Below are 18,947 nucleotides of genomic sequence, written 5' to 3'. Positions count from 1 at the left end.
TTCAGTTTATTTGTTTAGGAATTCATAGGACTTTTTAAATTTTCAAGTTGTTACTGCAAGGAGAATGTATTTTGATGCTTCTTTCCATTAACTTTTCTGTTGATTCACTAACATTAATCATTTTGTAGATTTAGTGAGGAATAACTTACTGTTAATGTTATTTGGCACATCTTAAATTACGGCAATTTAAAAATTATTTTCAAGATTGATATAATAAGGTCTTACAGTTACCAAAGAAGAATAATTGATCATCTGATAACACTAAATTAACTTTAAAATCTTTATCAGATAATATTTCTCCTTTCTTATTCCCTTTGTTAGAAAGATGTTATAATGACAGGAATGACTAAATTGTAAATTCTTCCTTCAAGTAAATTAATTAAACAATGACATTAATTATATTAATAAAGATATAAATCTGGGAGCCACAGTGGCTCAGGCCCGTTGTCATGGGGCTGGAGGAGGCGAGGCTACGCATTCAAGGCCAGCCTGGGCAACATAAGCACCTCTCAATTCATTAAAAAAAAAAAAAAAGAAAAGAAAGAAAGAAATCCAAGATTCTTTTAAGGGAGGTGGAGTCAATACTTTGGCAAATATTTTGCACTCACATGCAAATTCCCTAGCAAACTGTTGTGGGGAAATGAAGAATTATAAGGCATGGTCCTGTCTGCTCTCAAGGAACTGCATAGTATGGCTGGGGAGGATAGACATAGTGCAAGGAAAGCAGTGCTCTAGAGTTCTACAAAAAATGCCAAAGCAAGCCGGGCGCAGTGGCTCACGCCTATAATCCCAGCACTTTGGGAGGCTAAGGCAAGCAGATTACTTGAGGTCAGGAGTTCAAGACCAGCCTGTGCAACATGGTGAAACTCCATCTCTACTAAAAATAGAAAAATCAGCCAGGCAGGTTGGCACATGCCTCTAAACCCCAGCTACTTGGGGGGCTGAGGCATGAGAACTGCTTGAACCCGGGAGGAGAAGATTGCAGTGAGCCGAGATATGGAGATCGTACCACTGCACTCCAGCCTGGGCGACACAGCAAGACTGTCTCAAAAAAAAAAAAGAAAAGAAAAGAAAGAAATGCTGAAGGAGATGAGAGAAGCGCTAAAGGAGTGCTAAAGCAGATACCTCCTTTTGGGGTGGCCAGAAATAATGACTGAAATTTGACTTTGCATAGTCTGACAGACAAGGGCATTTCCGATGAATATAATGATAGGAGGAACAGCTTGTTGAAACGAATTCTTCCTCTGATCCATTTTGCCCTCTCTTATTTCATTGTTATTAATAGCATTGATTTTGTTTCTTGAAGCTGAAAACCTTAAGGGCATTGGAGTCCTCCCTTTCCTTTGCCTGTCTTGTGTAATTGATGGACTCTGGGCTTCATGCTTTCACAAACATTCTCTCACCCGATCTCCACGTGAACCCTGCAAGACTGGTATTTAATGTTCTCACCAAACCGATAGAAAAACTAAGGCTCAGAACAGTTAAGTCACTTCTTTAGTGTCCCTAGCTACTGATTGTTGGAGCTGGAATCTAACAGACAGAGGTCTTTCTGATGGACTCTAAATTTCATGCTGAAATGGAGGAGAGCTGCGGAGCACAGAGGAGAGAGAATAGAGAATAAAGAGGGCCGGGCATGGTGGCTCATGCCTGTAATCCCAGGGCTTTGGGAGGCCAAGGCAAGTGGATCATTTGAGCCTAGGAGTTCAAAACCAGCCTTGGCAACCTGGCAAAACCCTGTCTCCACAAAAAAGTTTAAAAAATAACAATAAGCTGGGCGTGGTGGCACTGGGGAGGCTGAGGTGGGAGGATCTGCCTGAACCCAGGAGGCAGAGGTTGCAGTGAGCCGAGAGCACACCACAGCACCCGAGTCTGGGTGACACAGTAAGACTCTATCTCAGGAAAAAAAAAAAAAGAAAGAGGAAAGCTCAGAGAGACCATAAGAAATGGCTGCAGAAGCATCATTGGCAAACGCAAGGAAATTATTGTGATGTCCCCTCTCTTAACACCCCAGAACATCTACTAGTACGTGTGTTAGTAACTGATTATGGAGAGCATCTTCGTGCTATTACCAGAATTCCTGGGTGCGGGAGTCTTTTATAACTGCAACTTTTCTATCTCCACGTCAGGGCACAGTATATAGACATTTATATTTTTACTAACATACTCCTCAAATTTCACATTCAGTCGTCAGTTTAGTTTTCTCCAGTCCTACTGTTTTGACCACTTTCACACTTCCATCTACAGTGCTTTTGCTAAGAAGGAAGTCTGCTAAGATCCAAATGCAAATTCTCCTTCTTAATTTGTGCTTCCCACTTTTCATATATATCTTTTTTTTTTTGCTTTGAGTTTCCTTAAATTAAAACCTTTTTCTTTTTTCTTTTTTAAGATAGAGTCTTGCTCTTGTTGCCCAGGCTGGAGTGAAATGGCACAATCTTGGCTCACTGCAACCTGTGCCTCCCAGGTTCAAGCAATACTCCTGGCTCAGCCTCCCAAGTAGCTGGGATTACAGGCATCCGCCACCTCACCCAGCTAATTTTATAGTTTTAGCAGAGACAGGCTTTCTCCATGTTGGTCAGGCTGGTCTCAAACTCCCAGCCTCAGATGATCCACCTGACTTGGTCTCCCAAAGTTCTGGGATTACAGGCATGAGCCACACTACAGCCGGCTGAATTAAAACTTCTATTTTTTGAGACAGTCTCGCTGTGTCACCCAGGCTGGAATGCAGTGATGTGATCTTGGCTCACTGCAACCTCTGACTCCCAGGTTGAAGTGATTCTTCTGCCTCCAACTCATTTTTGCATTTTTAATAGAGACAGGGTTTCTCCATGTTGGTCAGGCTGGACTTGCCTCCCAAAGTACTGGGATTACCGGTGTGAGCCACCGTGCTCAGCCCAAATTAAAACTTTCCAATTCAACTCTTGGATTGCTTAGTTTTGAATAATTTGAAAGAATCTGGGCTGTTCTTAGTTTATTTAGACTGAAGAAGTACTCTTGGCAGAGTAAGAAAGAGCACTAACTGCTTCTAATTTGGAACAAGTATCAAAGGCTGTATTAGGCTGCTGGGGCTTCCATCACAAATGACCACAGACCGGATGCCTTAAACAACAGAAGTTTATTTTCTCACAGTTCTGGAGGCTCGAAGTTCAAGATTCAGGTGTCCGCAGATCTGTTTTCTCCTGAGGTCTGCCTGCTTGGATTGCAGAGGCCACCTTTTGACTGTCCTCCCATGATCTTTCCTCAGTGTGCTGCATCCCTGGTGTCTCTCTGCATGTATTAATCCTCTCTTTACAAGGACACCAATCAGATTGGATTAGGGCCAACTCTTAACACTGTCGCTTTAATTTCGTCACCTCTTTTAAAAGCCCCATCTTCAAATACAGTTGCATTCTAAGGTTTTTGAGAGTTAGGGCTTCAATATATGAATCTGGGGGGCACGATTTAGTCTATAACATCATGGGCCATTCTACTGAAAGGGCATGGGGTGAACAGTCAGAAATCTGGGCACAAGCTCTCACTCTGCCACTCTCCATGGGCCTTAAGAAAATCACTTAACCCTTCTGATCCTCAGCGTTCTAATCTGTAAAATGGGGATTATGACTACCAATCTCAGTTGAGTTTTTTTTTCTTCTGTTTGTTTTCTTTCTTTTTTTCCTCTCATGTTCAAGTGACTCCCGTGCCTCAGCTTTACCAGTAGCCGGAACTACAGGCACACATCACCATACCTGGCTAATTTTGGTTTTGTTGTTCGTTTTAACGGATTCTCATGCCTCAGCTTCCCGCCATTATAGGCGTGGGCCACTGTGCCCGGCCTCTGTAAGACTTTTACAATGAACAAAAGCTTTTTAGTGCCTAGAGAACTCAATTTGAGGCCAGGTACAGTGGCTCATGACTGTAATACCAGCATTTTGGGAAAATTAGCTGGGTAGATAGCTTCAGTTCCAGAGTTCAGGACCAGCCTGGCCAACGTGGTGAAACCTTGTTGCTACTAAAATAACGAAAATGCTCAGGCATGGTGGCTCCTGCCTGGCATCCCAACACTTTGGGAGGCTGAGGCAGGTGGATCACCTGAGGTCAGGAGTGCGAGACCAGCCTGGCCAACGTGCTGAAACCCTGTCTCTACTAAAAATACAAAAAATTGCCGGGTGTGGCAGCACACACCTGTAATTCCAGCTACTTGGGAGGCTGAGGCAGGAGAATTGCTTGAACCTGGCAGACAGATGTTGCAGTGCACTTCAGCCTGAGTGACGGAACAAGACTCCATCTCCAAAAAAAAAAAGAAGAAAAAGGCTGGGCGCAGTGGCTCACGCCTGTAATCCTGGCACACCTGTAATCAGGCAGATCACCTGAGGTCGAGAGTTGGAGACCAGCCTGACCAACATGGAGAAACCCCGTCTCTGCTAAAAATACAAAATTAGCCGGGCATGGTGGTGCATGCCTGTAATTCCAGCTACCCGGGAGGCTGAGGCAGGAGAATTGCTTGAACCCGGGAGGTGGAGGTTGCAGTGAGCCGAGATCACGCCGTGGCACTCCAGCCTGGGCAACAAGAGCAAAACTTCGTCTCAAAAACAAACAAACAAAAATAAGCTATTCATGGTGGTGTGTGCCTGTAGTCCCAGATACTTGGGAGGCAGAGGCAGGAGAATCTCTTGAACCTGGGAGGCAGAGGTTGCAGTGAGCCAAGATTGCACCACTGCACTCCAGCCTGGTGACAGAGGGAGATTCCATTAAAAAAAAAAAAAAAAAAAGTAATACAGAAACTGGCCTTGCATAAACTGAGTTTCTCATTTCTAAATAAAAATAAAAGGTGCCAGGCTCAGTGGCGCACACCTGTAATCCCAGCACTTTGGGAGGCTGAGGCAGGTGGATCACCTGAGGTCAGGAGTTTGAGACCAGCCCGGCCAACATAGTAAAACACTGTTTCCACTAAAAATACACACACACACACACAAAATTAGCTGGGTGTGGTGGCACACGCCTGTAATCCCAGCTACTAGGGAGGCTGAGGCAGGAGAATCACTTGAACCTGGGAGGCAGAGGTTGCTGTGAACTGAGATTGCAACATTGTACTCCAGCCTGGGCAACAAGAGTGAAACTCTGCCAATAAATAAATAAATAAATAAATGTGTCTCAGAGTTTTTACAAAGATTCAGGAGCTTTTTCACGCAAATTTATATACAGCTCTTTTTGTAAGTATTACATATTACCATTATTTCTCATCCTTTCTTCTACATTTCTCCTACCTGCTCTTCCTTTTTGTCATTGCCTAAAATCCCAATTAATGAATAGTTTGGAAGAACATGGCCAGCTTTGCAGAAAGAAGAAAGATATCCTTTTCCCTCCCCTAAGGACTAAAAGAGAATGCCTCTGTGCTTTCATCACTAACTGTGGAGTGTTAATCTTAGGACAGCCTATAATTCTCTGTCAGTTTCCTACTTAACAGCTTTCAAAATTCAATGTTCTTGCTTTTCTACTAACTGTTAATCATCTGTCCTTATTGAGAGATCTTTAATGAATATGGACTGTTTATTCCAAGTTTACAAGATTTTTGGTCTAAAGTGGTTGTCTTAATCCATTTTCTGTTGCTTATAATGAATACTTGAAATTGGGTGATTTATAAAGAAAAAGAATTTGTCATTTGCAGTTTATGGAGGCTGAGAAGTCCAAGGTCAAGGTGAACGTATGGTGAGAGCCTTCTTGCTGGTGGGGACTGCAGCATCCCAAAGGGTGTCACATGGCAAGGGGGCTAAACATGCTAAGTCAGGTCTGTCTTCCTCTGATAAAGCCACCAATTCCACTCCCATCATAACCCATGAATCCATTAACCCATTAATCCACTAATCCATGAATGGATTTATCCATTCATGCGGGCGGATCCTTATGAGCCAATCACATCTTAAAAGGTTCTACCTCTCAATACTGCCACCTTGGAGATGCAGTGTCAACATGAATTTTGCAGGAGATATTCAAACCATAGCAGTGGTATCTATTAGAAAGTAGCAGCAATGTTCTATTACAGCAATTGTTCAAAAACTTTTATTAAACCTTTTTTATAAGCAGTCTTGGAAAGAGTACACCAAGTTAGCAGAGATAATAACTAAGAGTCTCAGCAAGAGGCATGTGTGTTCCTTATATGATCAACTTCCATTTCTCCTGCCTATTTTCAAGACTATAGGCGGGGCGCGGTGGCTCATACCTGTAATCCCAGCACTTTGGGAGGCTGAGGCAGGAGGATAACCTGAGGTTGGGAGTTTGAGACCAGCCTGGCCAACATGGAGAAACCCCGTCTCTACTAAAAATAAAAAATTAGCGAGGTGTGGTGAAACATGCCTGTAATCCCAGCTATTCGAGAGGCTGCGGCAGGAGAATCACTTGAACCCAGGAGGCAGAGGTTGCCGTGAGCCGAGATTGCACCACTGCACTCTAGCCTGGGTGACAGGAGCAAAATTCCATTTCAAAAAAAAAAAAAGAAAAGAATATGAGTACATGAATTGCCCATTTTGAAAACAGGAAAGGAAAAGAAGAAAGCACACAACCTTCTTTTTTTCTCACTTTTCTTGTTGAAGGAAATATACTGAAAAATCGTGGAGAAAAAGAGTATTTAAGTAAGAGGATTAATATCTACATAGAAGAAGAAATATAGAAATACAGTTTGCATATAGTGGAAAAGAAAGAAGTTTGTTGGTTATTAGGCCAACAAACTTAAGCCTCATCCTCAGCAAATTTCTGGAACTGGATGAATTACAAATTGCTTTCTATATAATGGGGATTGTTAAAAGCCAGTGTGAGTTGATCAGGAATGACTTAAACTAGGCTACCCACATTCTCTGTCTCATAAGACCAGGGAAGAGGTGAAATAGTGTGTCTGAACTTAAGCAAGCAAGTAACCAGGCATTTTTTTTAGTATTCTTGAGACAAATAGAGAAATCAATTCTAGATGCTAATCATATAATTGTGTAGACTCATAACTGATTGGATGATGTGTGCAAAGGGTCCAAATACATTGACTTATATTTATGAAATATGGTCTCCACTTAGCCTGACCTGTCAGTTGCTAGTCTTACATAAAACTATCATGATCATGATTCTATCATTTTCTGATGTGAGAGAAATAAATGCTAAAATGACAGAATAGGATCCAAAATATTCATCAGATAGGAAGAGGCAAAATATGTCATATTTACCTTAAACATAAAGTTTAAATGGATATGAAATATTGTGCTGGAATTCCAAGCACTATTAGATGGAGAGAGAATGACTTGGTAGCACTATCTGTAAACAAAGCCAGCTCAATGGAAATCACAATGTGATGTGGCTGCCCAAAAATGCCATGAGCTTTTGCTGTTTTAACAGGAGTAGGATGTCTCAGATGAGACAAGACGGTGCCACTGTACTCTTCACCGGGCTTATCTTATCACACATGACTTCCTTTCTTATCATCTTATTTTTAGAAGGATGTGCACAAACTGGAACCAGGTCAGAGAGCAAGGAGAAGATTGAGGGAAATTGACATCATGTCTTAGAAGGAAGAAATGGGGTTGGGGCCGGTGGCTCACATCTGTAATCCCAGCACTTCGGAAGGCTGAGGCAGTTGGATCATTTGAGGCCAGGAGTTCAAGACCAGTCTGGCCAATATGGTGAAAACCTGTCTGTACTAAAAATACAAAAATTAGGCAGGCCTGCCCACACCTATAATCCCATCTACTCAGGAGGCTGAAGCACAAGAATCGCTTGAACCCAGGAGGCGGAGGTTGCAGTGAGCCGAGATCACGTCACTTCACTCCAGCCTGGGCAACAGAGCAAGACTCCATCTCAAAAAAAAAAAAAAGAAAAGGAAGAACATGGATACTTGGCCTCAGGAGAATTCAGAAGACAGAGATCATCTTCATGGGAACACGCAGAACACCCAGAGGTGTTTATGGTCATGAGAGAAAGAGGTGTGCTGTGGAAAATACGATCTCATGAAAAAGTGGGGATGCATTAGTTCTCAAGTCAGGAAAACAAGGAGGTGGGATCATGCGATGCTACAGGAGACTGTTTGCCACAAAGACCTGCTTCTGTGCCTGGCCCAGAGCACCTGGACCCCAGAGAATTCACCTCTGCAGCCTCACTACTCATCCTGGCTGGGTTTGGTCTCCACGGATGGGCTTTCACCCACATGGTGCTCACCAATGCCCACTACTGCCATCTGGGCCGGGTGTGGAGCCAAAACATGGAAGTGTTCCGTGTCTGCTACGTGAGCTGCTCCCTCCCATCCCAATCAGCCACCAGTGGGCTCCTGGGCTCCCTAAGGCATTGACTTTTAGAAAATTAGTTAGTTGAGCCAGGCATGGTGGCTCACGTCTGTAATCCCAACACTTTGGGAGGTCGAGGTGGGCAAATCACCTGAAGTCAAGAGTTCAAAACCAACCTGGCCAACATGGCAAAACCCTGTCTCTACTAAAAATATAAAAAGTAGCTGGGCATGGCAGTGCACACCTGTAATCCCAGCTACTTGGGAGGCTGAGGCAGGAGAATCACTTGAACCTGGGAGGCAGTGGTTGCAGTGAGCTCAGATTGCACCATTGCACTCCAGCCTGGACAACAAGAGTGAAACTCTTGTCTCAAAAAAAAAAAAGAGAAAATTGGTTAGTTTTCTAAATTGCATCGAAAATTTTATAAATAATAGAAGCCCAAGAGAAAGCCACACAGCGAAACTTTCTCTCCTTGCCAATGAAATGTATTATTTTCAGCCACCTCTTTTTAAAAACTGAATATTATCTTCATTCTGTACCCTTCATTTTTCTTTGTGTTTTTGATAGCGCTGGTTGCCTTAAAATCAGTATCTCAAATCTCTGGTGAAGTTTCTTCTGTCTCTTTGACTCTGTGACCCTGATATTTTCTAGAGGTAGCTGGTGTCAATTTGAGGAGCATCCAGAAAAGGGAATAGAAAATAGGCCTTAGCATTAGAAAATCTAAATGTAAATCCTTGTTCTTCTACTTCCTAACTGTGTGACCTTGGGCAGATTAATACACATGGTGGTCTTGGATGAATTGGTGGAGGCTTGTAGAGCGCCTACTGTGGTGCCACATCCTGTGTTTGTTTCTGGCAGGAGAGATTATAAAAAGAAGTTAAAGAAAAAAAAATAGTCTCAAAAATATGTGAGACTGATATACTCCCATATTATCAAAAACACTTATTTTCCTTAGTTAGGAATAGTGTGAGCCTGTAGTCCCAGCTATTTTGGAGGCTGAAGTGGGAGCATCACGTAAGTCCAGGAGTTCAAGGCCAGGCTGGGCAAATAGCAAGATGCTGTCTCTTAAAACAGATAAGAAATGTAAAGTTGATAGGATAGACTGATTCAGCAGATATTTTCCTCTTGTGTCTCCCGTTCTTTTCTATCTTCCTTTCTACTTGAGGCCCTTGTTTATGGAGGAATTTCATACAAGAGTGCTCTTCTTGTGCCTATCAAGACAGACCTATAGATGCTGTGAGCTATAATATTCCATATTCATCCCTGCCCTGAGGCATTAATAATCTCTTGAGCTGGGCGCAGTGATACACACTTGTAGTGCCGTCTACTCGGGATATTGAGGCAGGAGGATCGCTTGAACTCACTGCACTACAACCTGGGCGACATAGCGAGACCTGTCTCTAAAAAAATTATGTAAATAATCGCTTGAGTATACTATGACCTTTCTCAAGCCTGTGGCCTTATCATATAGACTTACAGCATTTTCTAATTCCATTCTGATCATTTCAAATAAACTTTAATTTTATGATAAAATATCTGACTACTGTTACTAAAGACCATAAAAAGTTTGTAGTACGAAGAAGTTATTTGACTAACTCACTTTGTTAGATGTCAGCCTGGATAGTACAACCTCCAGGAAGCAGTCCCCGACCGCTTAGATTGAGTTACCTTTGGTTAGATTTAGTTATGTTTGATTAGTTACATTTAATCTCATTTAATTTAGTTAACTTTTGCTGTGAGGTCCTGTAACACCCCACACTTTCCCTATCACAGGAGGCAATACAGTGACACATCGGCAAGTTCAACTCAGCCCTTGAGTCATACAGACCTGGATTCAAATTGCACCTCTACCTCATAGTGGAGTTTGTCAAGTTACTTAACCTAAGTTCCCCTTTCCTTATTCGTAAAGTGAGATTAGTAAAACAGGGTAATAGCAGGGATATTAAGTGCCTAAACAGTGCCTGACACGTCGTAAGCAATAAATAAGTACTAGATGCTGTCATCATCACCATCTCCATCACCATTATCATCATGACACTTCATTGTAGTTGCTTATTGAATATTGCTTATCTTCCTTAATGAAGCAGGGACCACATTTCCTCCATTCACCTTTCTCCCCCTGCTGCCTAACAGTTACTGACACAAAATAGGAGTTTAGTAACTTGATTGTTGAATGCTTGAGACAAATCCTGGTGGCCAAACGACAGCAATGGCTTTGTGGGTTCTACAATGCCTGCTCCTTCATGCGCATAGTTGTCATCTTTTTGTCCCCCAAAGCAATGAGATTTGGCCTAGTTCCTTCAAGAGTGAGCCTAGCAGAATAGATCCTAGGTGGAGCAGGGGAGATCACTTAGAGCTTGCAGCATCTCAGGGCTACAAGGGCCTTCCTCAGCCTCACAGCCTACCTCCTTCATTTTACAAAGTACATGCTGAGACACATCTGCGGCTCAGCCAGGCTACAAATGACATAACTGGAGGACTGTAGACCTGAGAAGAGGGATTTAGAAGACAATTGAGTCAGAGCAATGTAGCTACATTATAGTTTAATTTTTTAAGTCTATCACCATTTTATGGAATTTGTATTCTTTAAGGATAACACGTAGCTAAGTGATTATAAATAATAAATGCAAAATAATAATAATTAGTTTGGCTAGGAGCCGTGGCTCACATCTGCAATCCCCACACTTTGGGAGGCCGAGGCAGGAGGACCGCTTGAGGTCAGTAGTTCAAGACTAGCCTAGGTAAAATAGTGAGACCCTGTTTTTACAGAAATTTCAAAAATTAGCATGGTGTGGTGGTATGTGCCTGTAGTCCCAGCTACTCAAGAGGCTGAGGCAGGAGGATCACTTGAGCCCAGGAGTTGGATGCTGAAGTGAGCTATGATAGCCATTGCACTCCAACCTAGGTGAGAGCATGACATCCTGTCTCAAAAAATAAATAGGCCTAGCGGAGTGGCTCACATCTGTGATCCCAGCACTCTTGGAAGCCAAGGCAGATGGAGCACCTGAGGTCAGGAGTTCAAGACCAGCCTGGCTAACATGGAGAACCCCCATCTCTACTAAAAATACAACAAAATTAGCCAGACATGGTGGTATACACTTGTAATCCCAGCTACTTGGAAGGCTGAGGCAGGAGAATCACGTGAACCCAGGAGGAAGAGGTTGCAGTAAGCCGAGGTCATGCCACTGCACTCCAGCCTGGTGCCTGGTGAAGGAGTGACTCTGTCTCAAAATATATATATGTATATATTAGCCAGAGGTGCTTCTAAAGAAGGAAAAAGTGATACTCAACTAAAAATGTGAAAAATTTGTCTACCACCTAGCTAGCATTTCATTAAGGACTTGCAATTATCATCACCTGCTTTCTGAAATGTTATCATAAATTATATTATGAATGAATAATAACCTGTGACTATATTAGCAAAAAAAAAAGAATATGAGATATTTTTTAAAGATGTAAGCCATTTTTAATACTCTAGTTACTCTAATTCTAAGGATCTCAATTCCACAGACGCTACTACTCTGCTTTAAAAGAGTTTTATTTATAGCTCCCTGGCAATGTAAGACTCAAGGAATCCAGAGTGGTTTTTACATCCATTGCATTTACCCAAACACACCATCAGAGGGCAGTATACACTTGGTTAACGGAAAAACTGCCTGTCTGGTGGTCTTATTAAAATAGTTGTCCAAATTAGTCTAAGACATTCCTAAATTACCACTCAGATAGGCAGGAAATGAGTTGGAAAAGACAAAAGGAGCAAAGATTTTGAAAAGACAAAGGAATGCATCCCTTAAGACTCTGAGTTTCTACAAAAGGGAATCTGGAGCTAATCATGCTGCAAAATGGGAAAACTTAAAAAACACAGGGATTTCCTGATCATTTGTTACATTTGAAAGACTTTCATTGAATATGATCCTCTGAACACCAGCTACCAAACAAAAATCAGATCACCTCATTCCTATTAATATGCACTAATTAATAAGGTGGCAACAAAGACCACCATATAAAAGGGTCCCTTCAGTAATGTTTTCTTGAGTGAATGAAAACCGAGCCTGCCTTATATTGTATTCTACTTTGCATCACAAACAGTTATAGTGTATTTCTGGAAAAGCACCAGTAGTTTCTTTGAATGTTGACTTCTGGAGTTATATAGGCAGAATTTTTTGTAACAGAATATATTGGCTTTAAAACAGATGATACTTGGCCGGGCCTGGTGGCTCACGCCTGTAATCCTAGCACTTTGAGAGGCCGAGACAGGTGGATCACTTGAGATCAGGAGTTAAAAACCAGCCTGGCCAATAAGGTAAAATCCCGTCTCTGCTAAAAATATAAAAATTGGTCGGGTGTGGTGGTGCACACCTATAGTCCCAGCTACTCAGGAGGCTGAGGCAGGAGAATTGCTCGAACCTGGGAAGCGGAGTTTGCAGTGAGCCAAGATCACGCCACTGCACTCAAGCCTGGGTAACAGAGTGAGACTCCATCTAAAAAAAAAAAAAACAAAACAGGTGATACTTAAATACGAGACTTTTTTTTCTTTTCTTTTTTTCCCCCCACTGCATTCCTAGAGGATAAATTCAAGACTTTAAATGTAAAAATCAGTAGAGCCTCATTAAGGCTGTAAATCCAGAATTTGTGATAATTTGGATTAAATATTACTTACATAACATATAAGGAGGCCGCGTACAGTGGCTCATGCCTGTAATTCCAGCACTTTGGGAGGCTGAGGTGGGAGGATCCCCTGAGGTCAGGAGTTCGGGACAAGCCTGACCAACATGGTGAATCCCCATCTAATTTTGTAAAAATACAAAATTAGCCGGGCATAGTGGCTCATGCCGTAATTCCAGCTCCTCCAGAGGCTGAGGCAGGAGAATCATTTAAACCCAGGAGGTGGAGGTTGCAGCAACCCAAGTTCATGCCATTGCACTCCAGCCTGGGCAACAAGAGTGAAACTCTGTCTCAAACAAACACTTATAAGGAAAGGGGTTTGCTAAGCAAATACGTAGTCTAATCAGTTTTCAAGAGGAATTGCTTCAATTGAGTAATTTTTAAGTTTAATTCTATTTTTAACTTGTTTACAAAAATCTTTTTGGAGAAAGATGATGTATGCATTTCTAACCAGCTTCCTGCATGATTCTAACATAGTCACCTAATACCAGTAAACAAAGCACTCTTTGATTTTTTAGAACACCAGGCACTACTTTCTTGGAGTAGATGATTAACCCAGCTAAAGCTTGATTTTTACTAGCTAACACTTTGTTAACCTAGTGTGTTATACTGTGTGACTTTAAAATGGTAAAAGCAAAATAAAGTATAGTTGTCATTCAGGTTAGCTTTCTAGTCCAAGTCACTAACAATCTGCTATGTAATAGACATTCTAAGATTTCTGCCAACAGTTCTATTTTCAATATATAAAATCAATTTTCAGAAAACTATAAGGATAATTTCCTTGTTCAATTAAGATTCTACTAATCATGGAAAAGAGTGTACAGCCCACTTTCTCAAGGTACCTATGGAATTGACAATATGGCCACGTGTCCTGACAGTAAAGTCAGTTATCTGAATCCATTCCATTTTGGAATAGCAGATCTAAGCGCTAAGCAAGTAACTACCACCACGTTCAAGTTTAGAACTGGAAGATCTTTCATTGTATTAATAGACCCTTTATTTTTAGACCTAAGATACCAAAGACAAATGGCCACATATGTCCTAATGTACTTGAGAAATCTTGCTACGAATGCTGTGTCACTAATTTTTAATACTTAAAAAAAAAAAGCCTGTCTTTTCTATTGGCATCATTCAATAAGAAAAAAAAAAGCTGAATCAGAACGTTTCTGTGTGAATGCACATTCCTCACTAAATCTCTCAGGCAGCTGCTTTAGTCACTGTTACTAACACCTTGCTCTGTCATCTCTTTGTATACATGTCTAATTTATCAGTTTCTTGTAGATTGTCAGCAGCCTGCTGCCTCCGTACCGCCACAGTGCTCACAACTAGCCGGGAGGCAAGACTGCCCGACTGTCAGGTAAATTCAGATGTCCTTTCCCTTCCCACCCAGCTGCATGCCTGATCCATAGACCCCAGCTCCCCTTTCCAACACCTGAACTGCCTAAGCATCATTATATTTTGCTATATTTTATTTCAAATGTGGACTACATAGACACACACTGGATACCTGCAGTTCCTGTGTTCCCAGTGGGAATTCAAGAGAGCTGGGGTTTATTTTGCTGGCCACCAGCTGGTGGACTACAGGCTGCCTTCAGCCCCTTTATCTGCATAAATACTTGGATTAGTCCACTGTTTCAGTCCTTTCCAAAAAACAAAAGCTGGAATTGTTCTGATATTTGACCTACCTTTCGTTTTCTTTCGTCTTTAAAATATATTTATTTTCCTACGAAATCCAAGGGACACTGATATACTAATTGACCTGATTTGATTCCTATACATTATATATATTAAAACATCACTATGTGCTCCATGAGTATGTACAATTATTATTTGTCAACTTAAAAAAAAAAATCCCTGGCCAGGCATGGTGGCTCACACCTGTAACCTCAGCACTTTAGGAGGCCAAGACGGGTGGATCACTAGGTCAGTAGTTTGAGACCAGCCTGGCCAACACAGTGAAACCCCATATCTACTAAAAATACAAAAAAATTAGCCAGGCAGGGTGGCGTGCACCTGTAGGCCCAGCTACTTGGAAGGCTAAGGCAGGAAAATTGCTTGAACCCGGGAGGCAGGAGCTGTGGTGAGCCAAGATCACGCCACTGCACTCCAGCCTGGGCAACAGAGCAAGACTCCATCTCAAAAAATAAAAATAAAAATAAAATAAAATCCCTACTACTCAGGAGGCTGAGGTAGGAGGATTAATCTATTGAGCCTAGGAGTTCAAGGCTGCTGCGAGCTATGATCACAGCACTGCAGCCTGCCTGGTAAGACCCTGTCACTAAGAAACAAAACAAAACAAAAACCACAATAAAATAAAATAAAAAATGTTTAAATAGGCCGGGCATGATGGCTCACACCTGTAATCCCAGCATTTTTGGAGGCTGAGGCAGATGGATTACCTGAGGTCAGGAGTTTGAGACCAGCCTGGACAACATGGTAAAACCCCATCTCTACTAAAAATACAAAAATTAGCTTGGTATGGTGGCACATGCCTGTAATCCCAGCTACTCAGGAGGCTGAGGCAGGAGAATTGCTTGAACCCAGGAGGTGGAGGTTGCAGTGAGCCAAGATTGCAGCACTGCACTCCAGCCTAGGTGACAGAGAGATCCATCTGAAAACAATTTTTAAAAATTAAAAAAATATATATCTCAGGCAAACAGGAAGAATATAAAGAATTAGGTATAAAGGCTGGGTGCAGTGGCTCATGCCTATAATCTTAGCACTTTGGGAGGCTGAGGCAGGAGGATTGCTTGAGTCCATGAGTTTGACGTTACAGTGAGTAAAATAACACCACTGCACTCCAGCCTGGGTGACAGAGCAAGACCCTGTCTCTAGATAGATAGATAGACAGACAGACAGACAGATAGGAACACTTTTATAAGTATTTCTGTTCTCTGTCCACTCAGCCTTGGTAAAATTGAATTTGAAAAGTAGAGGAAAACATTGTAGTCAGCATTCAAAAGAGAGAATATTGCTCTGACAGTGACCTTCATGTGAGATTACTTGAAGAATTGTAAAAGCAGGTTTGCACAGTCCCTGAACACTGAACCGGAGAGTTTGCTGACAATTCTGATTCCAAAGGAAAGCTTTCCGAATCAGTCATGAATTGCCCTCCATCCTGGTGAACCTCCACACAGCACCTCAGCGTTCCATCGGACCTCGCCTTCATCCTGGAATGCTTCATCTCCAGTCACCTGGCCTCCGATGGTGCCACTTTACTAGTCTGGTTGTGGTTTTCATCATCTGCCCAGTGTTCTCTCCTTATCACTGCTGTTTCCCTTCTACCAGGAGAAGGCTGCTTTTGAGCAGGGGCAGGTCCAAACACTTTCCACATGTGTCTGAGGAGTAGCTGTCAGAAGCAGGCTACACGTAGTCAGGGGTCAGAGCCAGGGGAGCTGGAGTGCCACAAGTGTGGAAACACAGTGGCAGCTGAAGCCCAAGTGTCACATGGTCTCAGAGCCAGTTGTACAGCTAGCTGTATCAGTTGACCATTGAGTTAGCTCAGAAAGGTACATTATTGGCTGGGTGTGGTGGCTCACGCCTGTGATCCCAGCACTTTGGGAGGCTAAGGCGGGAGGATGGCTTCAACCCAGAAGTTCGAGACCAGCTTGGGCAACACAGGGAGACCACCCCACAACCTCTACAAAAAAAATTTTCTTAAATTAGCCAGGTGTAGTGGTACATGCTGTAGTCCCAGTTATTTGGGAAGCTAAGATGGGAGGATCACTTGAGCTCAGGAGATCAAGGCTGCAGCAAGCTGTGATTGCAAAATAAAAAAAAATTAAGTAAATAGAGAAATGTATTATAAAATAGATTGCTAGCCAGCAGCTTCCAGTTAGTGTCTTTTTTTTTTTTTTTTTTTTTTTTTTGCAATGGGGTCTCGCTCTGTCACCCAGGCTAGAGTGCAGTGGTGCAATCTCTGCTCACTGCAACCTCCGCCTCCCGGGTTCAAGCAATTCTCCTGCCTCAGCCTCCCAAGTAGCTGGAACTACAGTGCACACCCCACACCCAGCTAATTTTTGTATTTTTCATAGAGAAGGAGATTCACCATGCTGGCCAGGCTGGTGTTGAAATCTGGACCTCGTGATCCACCTGCCTCAGCCTCCCAAAGTGCTGGGATTACGGGTGTGAGCCGCTCCCGGCCTCCAATTAATGTCTTTTAGTTGATTGTTCCCACCAACTTCAGCAACAGGGCTTTAAGAAAGGTTCTTCACTAACATACTAATGCCATTTTACAACAGCACTAATTTCGATTATAAATGATGATAATATAAAAATTATAGATTTATCTCAATTATGTAAGCAAGTGAGTATAAATATTCAGACTCATCTCAGTGGGATTCTGCATGTGTAGTGGTTAAGAACATGGGCTCGCCAGGCGTGATGGCTCATGCTTGTAATCCCAGCACTTTGGGAGGCCAAGGCGGGTGTATCACCCAAGCTCAGGAGTTCAAGACCAGCCGGGACAACATGGTGAAACCCCATCTCTACTAAAAATACAAAATTAGCCCAGCATGGTGGCACATGCCTACAGTCCCAGCTATTTGGAAGGCTGAGGCAGAAGAATCGCTTGAACCCAGGAAGCAGAAGTTGCAGGGAGCCAAGATCACACCACTGCACTCCAGCAAGAAAGAAACTTCATCTCAAGATATAAAAATTTAAAAAATAAAATAAAAAAGAACATGGGTTCTTCACCTACAGTCCAGTCTCTACCAGGCAACCCAGCCCTCACCCAGGGCCTGGGTCAGTGCTGGCCACATGACCACTGTGCACTAAACATCGATTATACCTGAATGAGTGAATGAGCTCTGGAATCAGATTGCTTGGGTTGGAACCCACCTCTAATACCCACTAATTGTTTAATTTTGGAAAATTTCTTTTGCTGACTGAGATACCGTTTCTTCACTTGTAAAGTTCAGATTACAGTAGCTATTGGGGGAATTCAGCAAGGCACATACCTGGCCTGGAGTGTCTGCTCGGTATCTGTTATCAATACCTCTTTTAGTATCTTACCATTCCTCAAGACAAAGATCTGCAGTCTCTCAACCTCTCTAATTTGCTTGAAGAAAGCGTGGAGATTGCTACTGTTTTGTTGGCTTGTTTGTTTCAGAGACTGGGTCTGGGTCTGGCTGTGTTGCCCAAACTGGATTTGAACCCTGGGCTCAAGCAATCCTCCTACCTCAGAAGACTACTGATTTACGTGTTTTCATTAAGTAGGAAATGGAAAGGTTGGCAGGAAATTTTTTTTTCACCTTACTTGTTTTTTGAGAACCAGTTTGACTAAACAGTTAGGTAGACTAGTCCCATCTGTTCTGAGATTAATGAATTTGGGTTGCTTACTACTGCCACAGGGATGAGTCACTTTAAAGAAAAGCAGTTTAATGAATTACAGATGTATCCAGCTTCTCAAATGTTTCCAGTTTCTACCCACGTGAATACAGCCTGGTCTAGAGCCCAATTCTACTGTTCCCCACATTGTGGTCTACATAAAGAAAGGATTAAATGCATATAGATCTGAAAAGACTCTCCTTTTCGAAGTTGCCAGGATGATGACTGACTCTCTTCCCACTCAGAGCACTGCCAAATGGGTCAATGTTAATACCTTCATTGCCCTTTTTACTCCTTCCTGGCAGAAAAGTTAACACATAGCTAACATTCAAATTCTTAGTATGAACCAGACAAGGATAGAGCTTTTTACACATATTAATCATTACAACCTCCCATAAGGTATGCACAGTTTTATACCCATTTTTGGTTGTTTTTGTTTCTTTGGTTTAGTTTTTTTGGGTTTTTGTTTGTTTGTTTTTTGTTGTTGTTTCAGAGAGGGTCTCCCTCTGTCACCCAGGCTGGAGTGCAGTGGCATTATCTTGGCTCACTGCAGCCTCCATCTCCTGGGTTCAAGCCATTCTCCTGCCTCAGCCACCCAAGTAGCTGGGATTACAGGTGTGCGCCAACACACCTAGCTAATGTTTGTGTTTTTAGTAGAGACAGGGTTTCACCATGTTTGCCAGGCTGCTCTTGATCTAATGACCTCCAGTGATTCGCCTACCT

At 42.4% G+C, this 18,947-nt stretch overlaps 1 protein-coding gene across 6 annotated transcripts in view; it reads left to right on the top strand.

Moving 5' to 3' along the window:
- BICD1 (BICD cargo adaptor 1) overlaps positions 1-18,947 on the top strand; it is a 305,969-nt gene that overhangs the window by 274,481 nt on the left and 12,541 nt on the right. For 3 of the 6 annotated variants that reach the window (XR_013522710.1, XM_078338934.1, XM_017976005.4), the window contains one exon: positions 14,178-14,253. The exons of 2 other annotated variants lie outside the window; for them this stretch is intronic. Coding sequence is in view for 3 of the 4 variants with exons in the window: in XM_017976005.4 (XP_017831494.1) it covers positions 14,178-14,253 (76 nt within the window). In the remaining variant the exon portion in view is untranslated. Of the gene's footprint in view, positions 1-14,167; positions 14,254-18,947 lie in introns of all 6 variants that reach the window. One more of the 6 variants, XM_017976001.4, reaches the window with a different exon arrangement.

Source organism: Callithrix jacchus, chromosome 9 (genome assembly GCF_049354715.1).
Source record: "Callithrix jacchus isolate 240 chromosome 9, calJac240_pri, whole genome shotgun sequence".
Classification (NCBI taxonomy): Eukaryota; Metazoa; Chordata; class Mammalia; order Primates; family Cebidae; genus Callithrix; species Callithrix jacchus.
Note: the sequence above shows the minus strand (reverse complement) of the source record. Positions and strands in the feature narration are given on the sequence as shown.